Raw genomic sequence first — 14,275 nt, forward strand, 5'->3', positions numbered from 1 at the left:
AATGGCGTAACTCGGCAGTTTTGTGCCGCGGCTAAGCGTCGCTATCACCGTGGCAGCCGCCTGACTGGAGGCACACACGCGAGCGCACGCACGCACGCACGCACGCACACGCGCATTGAGCGCAATAGACAACGGGGCCTCTGTCAGGTTGTCCAAACTGTCCACTCGTCACCAGCCACTCGGGAATCTCTGGAATGTGTGTGCATGGCTGTCCAAACTTTCTATTGCATACAGAGCAATCTATTGTTCAACTTTAGTTTAGTTCGCATGCTAAAATCAAATCTAACGCAGGTCAGAAAGGTTTCTTCAAATCGAAATAGCTGACGACGTGTGCGTTTTACAGCGTAGGTCTTGTTTTGATTTTCGCGCGTCCTGTCATGATGAACATGCGTGCCAGATTTGGGGTCAATCGGACGCACTGGTGCTGGGAGAGTTTTCAAAATAAAATAAAAATATACATATATACATACGTGTGTGTGTGTGTGTGTGTGTGTGTGTGTGTGTGTGTATATATATATACATATATATACATATATATATATATATATATATATATATATGTATATATATATATATGTATATATATGTATATATATATATATATATATGTATATATATATACACACACACACACACAGTGGTCGACTGGTTAGAGCGTCAGCCTCACAGTTCTGAGGACCCGGGTTCATTCTCCGGCCCCCCCTGTGTGGAGTTTGCATGTTCTCCCCGTGCCTGCGTGGCTTTTCTCCGGGCACTCCACTTTCCTCGCACAACCTCAAAAACTTGCATGAATTGAAGATACGCCGTAGGCGTGACTGTGAGTGCGAATGGTTGTTTGTTTGTATGTGCCCTGCGATTGGCTGGCAACCCGTTCAGGGTGTACCCCGACTTGTCCCACGTTTTGCCCAAACCCTGCGATCAAAACTGTGGACTAAAGTGGAATCGGTGTGAGTCAGATGCACTGATGCCGGATGATGTTGTTATTATTTATGCTTCAGGTTGTTTTGTTGTTGTCGAATGTGGATGGACAACCTTTTCTGGGGTGCCGTGACACGACCGCTTGCGGACAGGACGAGCGCATCCAGGCCTTGTGGCGAATGCGTGTGTGTTAATGTGTGTGCGTCTTCCTGCTTTTCTGCAGTGTGGTGATTTCCTTAACCACCCCCGCCACTCCCCTCCCCTCCCTGGGGGTCACATGACTGCAGATATGGGTGTGGTCTCCTGCATTCCGGGCTGCTCTTACCCCCCCCCCCCCTTTTCTTTCCTCGTATTGCTCAGTCTGACATGCTACAACACACACACACACACACACACACTGTCGTGTCCTGCATGTGAATGTGTGTGTACTTGTCTTTCTCTCCTTGCAGCTCAACTCTTGACGTTCCACCTTGAATTATGGCAACATTTGTCTTCAAGGGGACATTGTGTGTGTGTGTGTGTGTGTGTCCGTGTGCACGTGCATAGTGTCTTTAAAGGGTCCGAACGGTATGGTAAATATTAGAGATGTTCCGTAGCACTTTACGATTACCAATACCACTTGTGCTTTTGCTATATCCAATTGCAATGAACTCAATGGCATAGAATTGTGTGCAGCCGCCGTGTAGCGCCCACGACTGATGAGGACGACTCCATGTCGGTTTCGTGTTTGCGTCGCGTGACCTTGTTCAAGATAAAATTGTCCAAATCGTCTAATTGCAGCCTCGCAACAGATTTCATTTCTGTCGTCCTCCAAGAAAGCAGATTTAGTTTTTTCAAAGTAATTAACATTGAAACAGACGCAAACAATTATACATAAATAATACAAATACTAAAGGTGACATAGTGTTGAGTTGGCCTGCGCTGCCTCTTCCCTCCATCGATTTCAATGAGGGCAAACGCTGCACACTTTGTTTGACTTATTCCAAGCTTGGACACGCCTCTAATGTAGCATATATTTAAATTACACTGCACTCTCCCTGGCAGATATCCCATAATACAGCTCTGATTATTTATTAGATTTTTTATTTTTATTTTCTCTGCATTTTGAAGATTCCCATCTGAAGATATGCCATTTCATGCATTTTTTCTTCAGCCATGATGTCACGTGTCACAATTGTGTCACTTGGGAGCAAAAAATGGGGAATTGTGTCACATGAAGCATGCAGCGTAAATACAACCTAAGTGTGTGTGTGTGTGTGTGTGTGTGTGTGTGTGTGTGCGTGCGTGCGTGCGTGTGTCCTTGTTTACCCATTTTCCATGAGGCACAAGCATTTGTTGCTTGCTTGGTGCAACAAGGGGAAAAAAAAAACCCAAAACAAAGTTCCTGTGTGTGTGTGTGTGTGTGTGTGTGTGTGTGTGTGTGTGCGTGCGCCTGTGTGGAGGGTGTGGCTAGTATGGAGTTCGGGTTGCATACTTGGATCGTGAGTGCGAGTGTGTGCGCGTGTTGTCGGCGGGCTGCTGGCTGCTTTGGTATGCAGAGCAGGTGTGTCTGCAGAGGCTCAGAGAACAGAAGAAGAAGGAGAAAGGGAGGAAGAGCAGTTGAGCAGGAAAACATGAATGAGCACATTGGACACTACAAAAATACACTATATACTTAGAGAATGTAAAGCAGTAGTGTTGATTGTATTTATATTGTTTATAAAGGGTAGTTACTGTATGTAGCGTAGTATTCGTGTGTTGGACGTGTTTCTTTAAGGGGCGTGGCCTAGTGAGTGATGTCACAAGCTCGAGTCGGGTCGGCGGTTGGTCTGCGTGTGAGCGTCTGGCTGTGAGCTGTGGCCTACGTCGGGTCCTTCTCATTTCGTATTTGTGCGTTTGAGCAGCTAAAAGTGCATCGGCGACTGTGGCTCCCCTTGCCCACATGCGAGGGCATCAGCGTACCTTAACTCATTCACTGCCGTGGACGTGTGTATTTGTCAATTGGAATCCAGACATTGAGTGCCACCGCCAAATATATTCACGTTTTTCAATGAGTAGTCGTGCAGGAGGGTCTCGCCCAGCTTGCCGCGTGAAATTCAAGCGTCGACGTAACTGTAATGAGGAACAGACGCCGGTAGATGGCAGCGTTGCATCGCTTTGGGATTTAAGATTAGGCGGTGAATCTCGGCTTGGAACGTCGATTATGAAAGTCAGACAAGTTTGTGCACCTGACACTCCAACAAAGTATGTATAAATATGGTAGAAGCCGACTATGTGTCATGGTAGGTAGTACAACGCCAATTCCAATGAAGTTGGGACGTTGTGTTAAACATAAATAAAAACAGAATACAATGATTTGCAAATCATGTTCGACCTATATTGAATTGAATACACTACAAAGACGAGATATTTCCATGTTCAAACGGATAAACTTGATTGTTTTTAGCAAATAATCATTAACTTCGAGTTTGATGGCTGCAACACGTTCCCAAAAAAGCTGGGACGGGGTCATGTTTACCACTGTGTGACATCACCTTTTCCTTTAGCAACATTCAATAAACGTTTGGGAACTGAGGACGCGAATTGTTCAAGCTTTGTCGGTGGAATTCTTTCCCATTCTCGCTCGAGAACAGCTTCAGCCGTTCAACAGTCCGGGGTCTCCGTTGTCGTATTTTACGCTTCATAATGCGCCGCGCATTTTCGATGGGAGACGGACGGGTCTGGACTGCAGGCAGGCCAGTCTAGTACCCGCACTCTTTTACGACTACACGCTGTTGTAACACGTGCAGAATGTGGTTTGGCATCGTCTCGCTGAAATAAGCAGGGGCGTCCGTGAAAAAGACGTCGCTTGGATGGCAGCGTATGTTTCTCCAAAACCCGTATGTACCTTTCAGCATGAATGGTGCCTTCACAGATGTGTAAGTGACCCATGCCACTGGCACTAACACAGCCCCATACCATCACAGATGCTGGCTTTTAACTTTGCGTCCATAACAGTCCGGAATGTTCTTTTCCTCTTTGGCCCGGAGGACACCACGTCCACAATTTCCCAAAACAATTTGAAATGCGGACCCGTCGGACCACAGAACACTTTTCCACTTTGCGTCGGTCCATCTTCGATGAGCTCGGGCCCAGAGAAGCCGGCGGCGTTTCTGGGTGTTGTTGATAAATGTTTTTTGCTTTGCATAGTAGAGTTTCAAGTTGCACAAGTTGGATGTAGCGCCGAACTGTATTTAATGACATTGGTTTTCTGAAGGCACGGTGGCCGACTGGTTAGAGCGTCAGCCTCACAGTTCTGAGGACCCGGGTTCAATCCCCGGTCCCGCCTGTGTGGAGTTTGCACGTTCTCCCCGTGCCTGCGTGGCTTTTCTCCGGGCACTCCGGTTTCCTCCCACATCCCAAAAACATGCATTGATTGGAGACTCTAAATTGCCCGTAGGTGTGACTGTGAGTGCGAATGGTTGTTTGTTTGTTTGTTTGTATATTTATGTTTAACACAACGTCCCGACTTCATTGGAATCGGGGTTGTAGAAAGTTTGTCGCCATTGTGAGGAATGACGCAGTTCGTGGAGTGAACGAGAAACGCCGTGCAGAAATTCCACAGATGTTCAACACGAGCCATGCGGTTGAGTTACTGTCGCTCCTGGCGTGTTTCTTGTTTCTTATATTTGTCAACAAATTACTATGGCCCTTTAACACCCTTTAGGTCTTTTTTTTTTTAAATAGTTTGAGGTGTCACAAAAGAAAAGAAATATCTGGTCAAAGCCAAAACGCTTTGAAATGACCGGCGATATGAGCAACTGTGCTTTGGAAAAAAAAAAAATGCACCAGCAAAAAATATACATATGTCGAAGACTCTCCATAACTTCCGCTAACAACCCAGGCTAATTTGAGCTTCTCCAACATACAAAGCGGGTCTCTCTGTTATCACTTCAACCTAATCCTTTGACACCGATTCATTTCCTACTTTTCATATTAAGATACGAAATCCACAATTTATCTGCACCTGCCACACATTCACTCAAAGTGCTTAAAAAAAATAAAGAAAGAAGCTAAACAGGCAATTTGCATATTTGACCAGCAGTGCAGGAATGTTCGAACTAATCACTGCAGTGCGGCGAGCGCCTTCTACACACACAAAACTAGCCATTCCACCATTTCTTCCCCCCCAGTGTAAAACGCTGTGTGTCAAGATTGGGCAAATGGTTGGCGTGATAATTATTTTCCGTTGTGTCTTTATGACTGCGAGCTGGAAAGTTTGTTCACCTTTGGACTGAAGTGGGTGTGGTGAAACTACTTGACAAACAATCCAGTTGGAATATGTGTGTTTTTAGGTGTGTGTGTGTGTGTGTGTGTGTGTGTGTTAGTATAGTGTTCATTTGCACGTCAATATCACTTTTGTTTTGTTTCCGATCTTCCAGAAGGATGTTAATACCGACTTAGATTTGGTTTTCTTTTTCTTCTGGCAGATCCCCCACAAATGTTGTCATTTAGCGTCGCCTATCTGTCAAGGATGACCGCTTACCGTTCGGACAAATGCCGCAACTGGCTGTTTTGAACCAAAATGGCTGACTTGCTGTTCAGCTTAAGGTATGGGTTCCTGAGACTTTTTCATGCGCCGTGTTACGATAGACATGTCCACCTGATTTCACGTCCACAGGTGAAACAAGTGTCAGGGGCTGATTTGTTTTATTTTTTACGTAGGGTCTTTTTTCCTAACTTCCCAGGGCTGCCGGAAACCTGCTTCAAACCAAAATGGCTGACTCGCTGTTCACGTCCAGGCACGGGGGCCCTTGAGACTTTTCCGTGCGTCCTGTTATGACAGACACGTCCACCCGATTTCACGACGACCGGTGAAACTGGCGTCAGGGGCTGATTTTGTTCAGACTTTCAAGGGAAGCCCTTAAAAAAAAATAATAATAATAATAAAATAAAATGTAAAAAAAAATCCATTGAGGCCAGGATACGAACACTTCAGGCTCCTGCTTTTGCTGTAGTTTATATAAAACAGCAGGTGCTCTTTGTTTATTTGTATCATTTGTGTATTTGGATGACGTTAGGCTTGCCGCGATAGTGTCAGATATCCGATCCACGTTGGGCCTTTCGTCACTTTTGGAAGAGGACGGATTCGGATTTCGGCCGTTTGGAAGGAGAGAGAAAAACGTTCTCCTTACTGTGATCCAAATTGTAATTGCGTCACTAACGAGCAATAAGTGGGAATGATTTCATTTGAAAACTGCTTTTTTTAGAGCCAGGACAAAAAGAGGAAAGAATGGAAAAAAGTTCTTCTCAATAATCAAATCAAAGCTTTTATGACATTTGCTCATACATACATTTAACCTTTATTTTAGTCAATCTGTAGTTAGTTGATTATAATTAAATTCATTACAAACAATAAATTGAACTACTTTACATTTTTATACGTGTTCATTTTTTAATTCCTTTATTATTCATTTATCTCATTGGTTTGTAGTAAATCACAAAATGTTGTGTTGCTCGAAAACTGAGTTTTTATGGCCATTAAGAAAATTGTTTGAAATAATACAATTTAAAATACTTCATAAAATAAAGTATTTGTCATGTTTCACATGTATTTGTTCTGTTCAATATGGTGTTAGTAAATTAAAAAGAAAAGTGGTAAGAGTTTAAAATAAAATATTTTTGTTTAACATTTATATATTCTGTTGAATATGGGATTACTTAATTGTAATTAAATTGTACAAGTAATTATCATGTTAATATAAAAAACATAGTTTGTGTTTTCATGAAAAACAATTTTACATAAACATTTGAACAGCTATCATCTTTGAATGGAGTAAAAATGAGTGTTTCTTTAAATTCATTTATCAAATTAGATTTTTTTGTAAATAATACAAACGTAACATCAATTTTACATGGACAATTCATCTAACATTTTTGTTTCATGTCTTTTCTTAGGCAACTGGCTAATGAATTATAATAAAATAAATGGTCAATTATACAATCACAAATGAGAATAAATGAGTATTTCATGATGAAATTAATAAACGGACCTGCTTTACAATACAATAGTTGACACACATCCCAATTGTGTCACATGACCAGCGCCTTTTTAGAGCCGTGACACATTTTGGAGAATCCCGCTGCCGAGTTTTGAACTTCAACTTTTCAGTGACCTAAATGTCAGTTTGCGTGAATGACAACGGCAAAAAATCAATCCAAAAAATAATGACGCAAAGTGACTTTAGTGACTGTTGCATCATCGCCGTTCAATCGGCAGCACGACGTCCCGCAATGACCGACTGATCGCAAAACCCGCCTCAGTGCATTTGCGCGTGTGTGCGCTGCTGCATAGTTAACTGTGCTAAAGCGTTTGATGAGCACGCACATCATGTGCGGTGATGGGTTGGAATTTGGATATGCACGCACACACACACACACACACACACACATTAGCCTTGGCTGATTGTCGCGCGTCCAACTTCTCGTTTTTAAGCTTTATCGTTAAAAAAACAACACGAGGCAAATTGTTTTTTTTTTATATGTAATACCAAATAATATTAGCATTTGAGCTATCCGTTTCATGGATTTTTATCCAGTGATTGGAGTTTATTTATTAGGATGATTTCCCCCCCCACTGTTGTTCACGACTGCGAAGAGAGACGAGCTCGTTCACAAAAGCGCTGTCAGTGTTTAAAACCGAGCCATTTGGTTGCTACATTTAGCAACTTTTCTGAAGTCGATGCATCGAGAAAATAAATGCCATCAGCATAAATAAAGCAAATCCTAGAAGGGGGGGAAAAAACAAAAAGTAAAGTCGTTGTCGTTGGCTTTTTCTATGAGTGCGGGGTTGAAATCGATCCATCTAGAAATCTAGGTTTTTCTAGCCAATTAATCGATTTAATATATTAGTTGGAGTTTATTTGTTAGAATGTTCCCCCCACCCCTTAGTTACTGTAATTTGCGAACAAAAGCACAGTCAGTATTGAAAAGTTAGCCATTTGGTTGCTACATTTAGCGACTTTTCCAATGCCTCTCATGACTAGTTTTCGAAAAATTGACTCACAACTTCAATTCCAAACATGAGCAGAACAATTTTATGGGGCTGCAACCAACAATTATTTTAGTCATCTGTTGATTTTTTTATTTATTTCCCCCCCCACGCCCAATTAAACATTTTGAAAATTTCCATCCCTTAATTCCAAAACATTATTTCAAATTGACAGAGCATAAAATGCACAAACATAATTTGAATATGGTTCAGTTACTGGTTTGGGTCATAACATGTCAAAAAATCGTCAAAAAGTTTGATCATTGTTTTTTTTTTTTTTTTTCCCCCCCCCCCCCAAGTAAAAGCCAATGTGGCAGCACGGCGGACGACTGGTTAGAGCGTCTGTCTCACAGTTCCGAGGACCGGGGTTCAATCCCCGTCCCCGCCTGTGTGGAGTTTGCATGTTCTCCCCGTGCCTGTGTGGGTTTTCTGCGGGCACGCCACTTTCCTCCCACATCCCAAAAACATGCGTGCTAGGTTAATTGAAGACTCTAAATTGCCCGTAGGTGTGAATGTGAGTGCCAATGGTCGTTTGTTTCTACGTGCCCTGCGATTGGCTGGCGACCGGTTGAGGGCGTACCCCGCCTCCTGCCCGACGATAGCTGGGATAGGCTCCGGCACGCCCGCGACCCGCGTGAGAAGAAGCGGCTCAGAAAATGGACGGATGGATGGACGGACGGACGGAAGCCAATGTTTGCAAATTGAACACAAAGATAATCAATCTGCTTTGATGGCGGACAACAGAAATGGGAGAATATTTACTGCTGAGAGGCTGAAATTCCGAGGAGTTTGACAATTCGAGGCTAAACAAGGTCTCCAAATGATTAATCGATTATCAAAATAGTTGTCAATTAATTAAGTGATGAATTGTTGCACCTTTAGAAAGCACAGACAGTGTTGAGAACTTAGCTATTTGGTTGCTATATTTTCCGACTTTTCCTATCCCTACAGCAAGTTTGACGAAAAAATTGAAATCCAGACATGAGGGGAATATTTTGCATATGACAAGAAAGGAGCCCGATGGAAGGCAATTATCGTGCTAAAGATTTTTGTCTCATCGGATTTTTGTGAAAATCTGTGGTTTTTATTTTCAGGCCTATCATCTTCATAGCGTCACATCCGTATTACGCGCTGACAACCTATTTTAGGATTCGTCACTTCAAACGATCTGAGGGGCTATTTAAGTGCTTAGCGAGGTGCTGCTGTTTTGGTTCGCAATCAAAAAGTAACATTTTTCGAACGTTCCGCACTTATCCATTTTACTCCCTGTCTGTTCACAGCGACGCCAGCCGGCCATGTTTACCTCCGTTTCCATGGTAACCCAGAAGAACATGCCCGCCCCGGCAAGGAGTTAACCTGTGGAACGACACTAGCCGCAATCCCCCTCCGCTGACTCTCGCCGCCTTTCGGGATCTTTTCTGACATCGGAGCGACGCGTCGGACTCGCGAGGATCGCCGACATGGCCAACAACACGGCGGACCACCCTCCGGGGAACTCTGTCGCCGACGGCAACCACGACGGCGACTTCGGGGTGACGGTGAGCGACCTGCGAGGACTCATGGAGCTGCGCAGCGGGGAGGCCGTCAACAAGATACGAGACGAATACGACGACGTGCAGAGCATCTGCAGACGCCTCAAAACGTCGCCCATCGAAGGTAAAACGCTGACGCGCCACCGTGCCTCAAAACGTCGCCCGCTGAAGGTGACGCCCATCACGCTAAGACACCACACTAAAAAATGCCTCACCCACTGAAGGCACCGGGCTCACACACGACCCTTAACGCGCCACTGTAATGCATCACCATAACGTAACACCGTAACGCACCACGCTAACTTACCATGCTAACACACAGCTATTGCACCAACGAAACACAACACCGACAACATATCATGCTAAAGCACCACTGAACGCACCAAGCTAAACACCACCCACCGAAGGCACCAAGCTATCGCACCGCCAAGCTAACACACTAGCCTAACGCGCCACTTTTGACACACCGAGCTAACACATTAAGCTAATGCACCACTCTAACGCATCATGCTAACGCAGAAGCCTAACGCACCACTCTTAACACACCAAGCTAGCATACTAGGCTAATGCACCACTTTTAACGCACCAAGCTAACAGACTAGGGTAATGCACCAAGCGAACACATTAGCTTAACGCACCACCCTAACCCGCAAGGCCACTTGAAAACATTGTAGGTAACACAATAACCCATCATGCTAACGCGCCACCCTGCCTAAAGACATGGCCCATTGAAGCTAACGTGTTCACCAAGCAAAGTTTTTAAAAAAACATAAAATAGCAGTACTAAAGTCAACAATAAGAATCATTTTGTTTCCATTCTGGCAGTTACACTTAAGCTAATGTGAATCATAACACAATAACTCGCCAATCCGATGCAAGAAAATGGCCGCCGGGCTGCTGTTTATTCTGTCTTCCTCTCTCTCTCATCATCATCATCATCAACTTTGATCCCTGCGCGTGCGTGCGTGTGTGCGCGCCAGCCGCGGGTCCATTCCGGAATTGAAATTAGTTCCAGGCGGCTCGGCTAATGTCTCCATAGATCGCTGCGCGGCGTTCCACTTAACAAATCAGCCGGACGCGTCCGCCGCACAACAACCAAACGACTTTCAGCAACAAATTCCTGTGGCCGCGTCGTCGTCATCATCACCATCATCATCATCATCATCACCGTCACCACCATCACGGCCACGGTCATGCTGTTTTTTTAGGGGGGGAGTTAATTGACATAAAAATGCTCATAGCTTCGTCATTCCTGTAATACTAATGAAAGGATCCCACAAGCACTTCTGAAAAATTTTAACTGAATCACATTTATAAATAAAAATATCTTATTTGGTTGCATTCATCTTGTTTTCTTCATAGTTAATCAGATTTTCCAAAATGGGCTTAATTATCCTTACTTTGATTGACTTGATTTTATTTTTGATATATATTTTTTAAATAAAAATGTTTTAGTATGCTATATTTTTCAGTATTGTAATTTATAAATAAAAACATGCATTTGGGCTGTATTCATCCTAATTTTTTTTTATACTTAATCAGTTTCCAAAATGGACTTAATTATCCTAATTTTATTTTTGTTTTTTGAATTAAAAACATATTTTTATCATACCGTCTTTTTTTTTAACGTGTAATAAGAATTTATAATTCTATTTGAAATGTATAATTTACGATATTTTTTTTACTAAATGAGATTTTCTAAGATGAAGGGTGTAATGATCCTTATTTGAATATTTGAAATATTTATTTTTAAATTAAAACGAGCATTTTGTTATGATATACGTTAAAATTATTTTAACTAGAGGTCAAATACAGATAAAATGTTTGATTGTGCTGTGATCACTATCATCATGTTTTGTACTCATTTTACATTGTACATAAAAAAAATCACTAACAAAAATCTGTCATTTTTTAATAATTTTTTTAATTAATAATTTTGAATTTGATTGTAGCCGTCTTAAAGAAAAGTTAGTAAAATTACTACAGATACTGTTTTATGTATAAACTGGCCAAATATTGAATTTAGGGCATCTTTGCATATTGAAAGTGATCTTTTTCGCTGGAAAAGTGTCCAAAACTGCAAGATGAAAAAAAATCATGGAAAAAATTCTTTTCCAGACGCTGCTGCCTTCTTTGAGCCTGCAGTTGAATAAAAAAAACAAAAACAAACAAACAAACAATTCCACGACAGAGAATCAAACGAGATTGACAAAACAAACCTGTCATCATTATTTTACAAAGGAATCAGCTGGCCTGAATGAATTCTTCAAATTTGCAAACTTGGTCGGGACGCATGCGTTCATATGTCCCTGAAATGAAGTTTGTGGCGTGTCAGAGTGCGAGCGTCGCTGTCACACGCTTAAATTGAACTGCGCCCATGCGCGGTTTCATCTTTTTTCCCCTTCTCTCTCTCTCTTTTTTTTTTTTTTTTTTTTTTTTTTTTTTTTTTTTGGGTCGCTTGACGTCTTGTGAAGCGTCTGTGTGAAGCCTCCCCAGTGGTCGCTGATGTTCTTTGATCACGGCCCCCAAAAAGTTTTCCAAAATCAAACGTGATTTCTCATGGCGCTTCGTGACAATGGCACGAGACGTGGCGTGCCGACTAAACATAGAAAGCCTATTTTAGGTTTTTTATTCTGTCAAGAAGCTGACAACAGCACCTGAAAAAGAATCTTTGTCTTTGTTTTATGACATTTTTTCCCTTTTGCCTCTTCAAAGACGAGCGGGTTCGTCTCTGAAAATGTGGAATTTTGCCACGGATACGTCAATGCAAAAATGGAAACACGAATGAAAATGCTCTCATACACTACGGAAACATTCTCAAACGCTACTGAAAAGCTGTCACGCTCGAATAAAAAAAAAAAAACTCTCAGACACACTCTACTTAAACGCTCTCACACACTACCGGAGCCCTCTCACGCACTACGAAAACACTCGCACTGTACAGAAACACGACTGAAATGCTCTCGCACTCACTACCGAAACACTCACACACTATAGAAACACTTGAAATGCTTTCACGCACGAATGAAACAATGAATACAGAAACACGACTGAAGTGCTCTCACGCGCACTTTTGAAACACACACCCACATGACTGAAATACTCCAGAAACACACGCCATTAAAACTCTCTCTCACACACCACTGAAACACTCACGTCTTCATACTACAGAAAAACTGTTGAGCCCACCCTCCACACGCGCACACACACACACACACACGCACGTTTTCTGAGTGGTTTGTGTGTGTTGCGATCTTTCCAAGTTGGTTACTGAGTTAGGACGCGTGAGCTGGCCCTCATTTACTTTGTAACGCACACGCAGCACGCAGGTGATGTCGGAAGCAGAAGAGCAGTCGGTCGGTCATGCCAGGTTTTCACGTCTCGGTCTGGGCTCTCGTCACAGACGTGCTAAAACGTGGCATCCGGTGTCATAGTTTCATTTTCTCCCTTCCTTCCTCCCTCCCTTCCCAGAGGAGGAAAACGAAGAAGGCGGTGGGTGTCTTCGGCCCAGGTCGCCATGGCGACTGCGGGCCCGCGGACATCTATCACGCATCGCTCACATCTGCTTTCTTTCGTTTCAGCCGCAAATTACAAACGCCCACTCGAAAAAGTCACAGGAGGATTGGGCCGGCTTGTCGCGCTCGTACCAGCCGACGTCCGCGCTGCGTGTCGCCTTTTGCAAAAAAAAAAAAAAGGAAAGAAATGAACGTTTTACAGCAAAGGAAGTCATTAAAAACGCCACAAACGTGTCTTTGGGTTTGAAATGAGGGTTAAGGTTTCAAAGTAGGGCTTCAAAAAAAGCATGCTTTCAAGACACGGTCAGGGTTTCAAGTCAGCCATGGGTTGGTGTTTGAAGCCAGAGTTGGGGATTCAAGCCTGAGTTTGGGCTTTTCGAATTCGGGTTTCGAGCTCAAATTAAGGTGTTAAAGTAGGGTGTCAATCCCGGTTTGGCGTTTCAAATGACGCTTTCAAGGTAAGGTTTCAAGACATGGTCAGGTTTTCAAGCTGGTGTTCGGTTTCAGTTAGTTTCAAGCCAGGGTTAGGGCTTCGAACAAGGGCTTGAGGTTTCAAAGTAGGGTTCGAAGGGTCCATGCGCGCTTCGACGCAGGAGTTGGGAACTGTCAGATATTCAAAAGGGCAACTTTCCGCGGTGGTGTCTCGAGTAAACGTGACTAATGAACGATGACATCAGATGAAACGACGCGCGGCTTTGCAAACGTGAGTCGTGGAAGGCGTTTTCCTGCAGATGAGAAGCGTTTTGGGGGCGGTCGGCCGCCTCCGCTGCTCCACGCGCCGGCTTCATTTCCGCGCTTTCATCTTGCCTTCGGCCCGCGGGGACGCTCGCTCGCTAAGCCGCACGGGCGACGACATCCGGCTCAAAACAAAAGCCGATAAAAGCGGCATCAAACGCGCTTCTTAACCTGCGTACATACGTTACCTAGCCTTCAAAAGCAAAATTGGGACGTGAAGATTTTAAACATGACCGCTTCGTGCCATTATTTATTTTGTATTTTTTTGGTTGTTGTTTCTTGGATAAAAAAAAAAGGCTAATATTTCTGATTTGTTCTTCCTCTTGCTCATTTTCATTTGAATTTTGTTTGATGTAAACATGTTTTTTCTAAAGAAACTAATAAATAAATTCCTTCTAAAATAACAAACGAAGGCAAATTTAGCCTCCAGAATTTGTCTTCAATCTTAGTTTACACCCGTAAAAACGGCACAATAGACTCGGCAGGCAGAGATTGCATTCCCTCAAGTTGGAAGCAAAGTCCTTGTAGGCTGAAATGTGGACAATTTTAGATTTTACGGCACAACT

General features: G+C 43.2%; 1 protein-coding gene across 7 annotated transcripts in view; it reads left to right on the forward strand.

The window, feature by feature from the left end:
- LOC133409170 (plasma membrane calcium-transporting ATPase 1-like) overlaps positions 1–14,275 on the forward strand; it is a 79,726-nt gene that overhangs the window by 21,583 nt on the left and 43,868 nt on the right. For 6 of the 7 annotated variants that reach the window (XM_061688814.1, XM_061688813.1, XM_061688811.1 and 3 more), the window contains one exon: positions 9,208–9,583. In XM_061688814.1, the coding sequence (XP_061544798.1) occupies positions 9,388–9,583 (196 nt within the window). In that variant the 5' untranslated portion in view covers positions 9,208–9,387. Of the gene's footprint in view, positions 1–5,366; positions 5,488–9,207; positions 9,584–14,275 lie in introns of all 7 variants that reach the window. The other variant, XM_061688810.1, reaches the window with a different exon arrangement.

This window comes from Phycodurus eques, chromosome 10 (assembly GCF_024500275.1).
Source record: "Phycodurus eques isolate BA_2022a chromosome 10, UOR_Pequ_1.1, whole genome shotgun sequence".
Taxonomy (NCBI): Eukaryota; Metazoa; Chordata; class Actinopteri; order Syngnathiformes; family Syngnathidae; genus Phycodurus; species Phycodurus eques.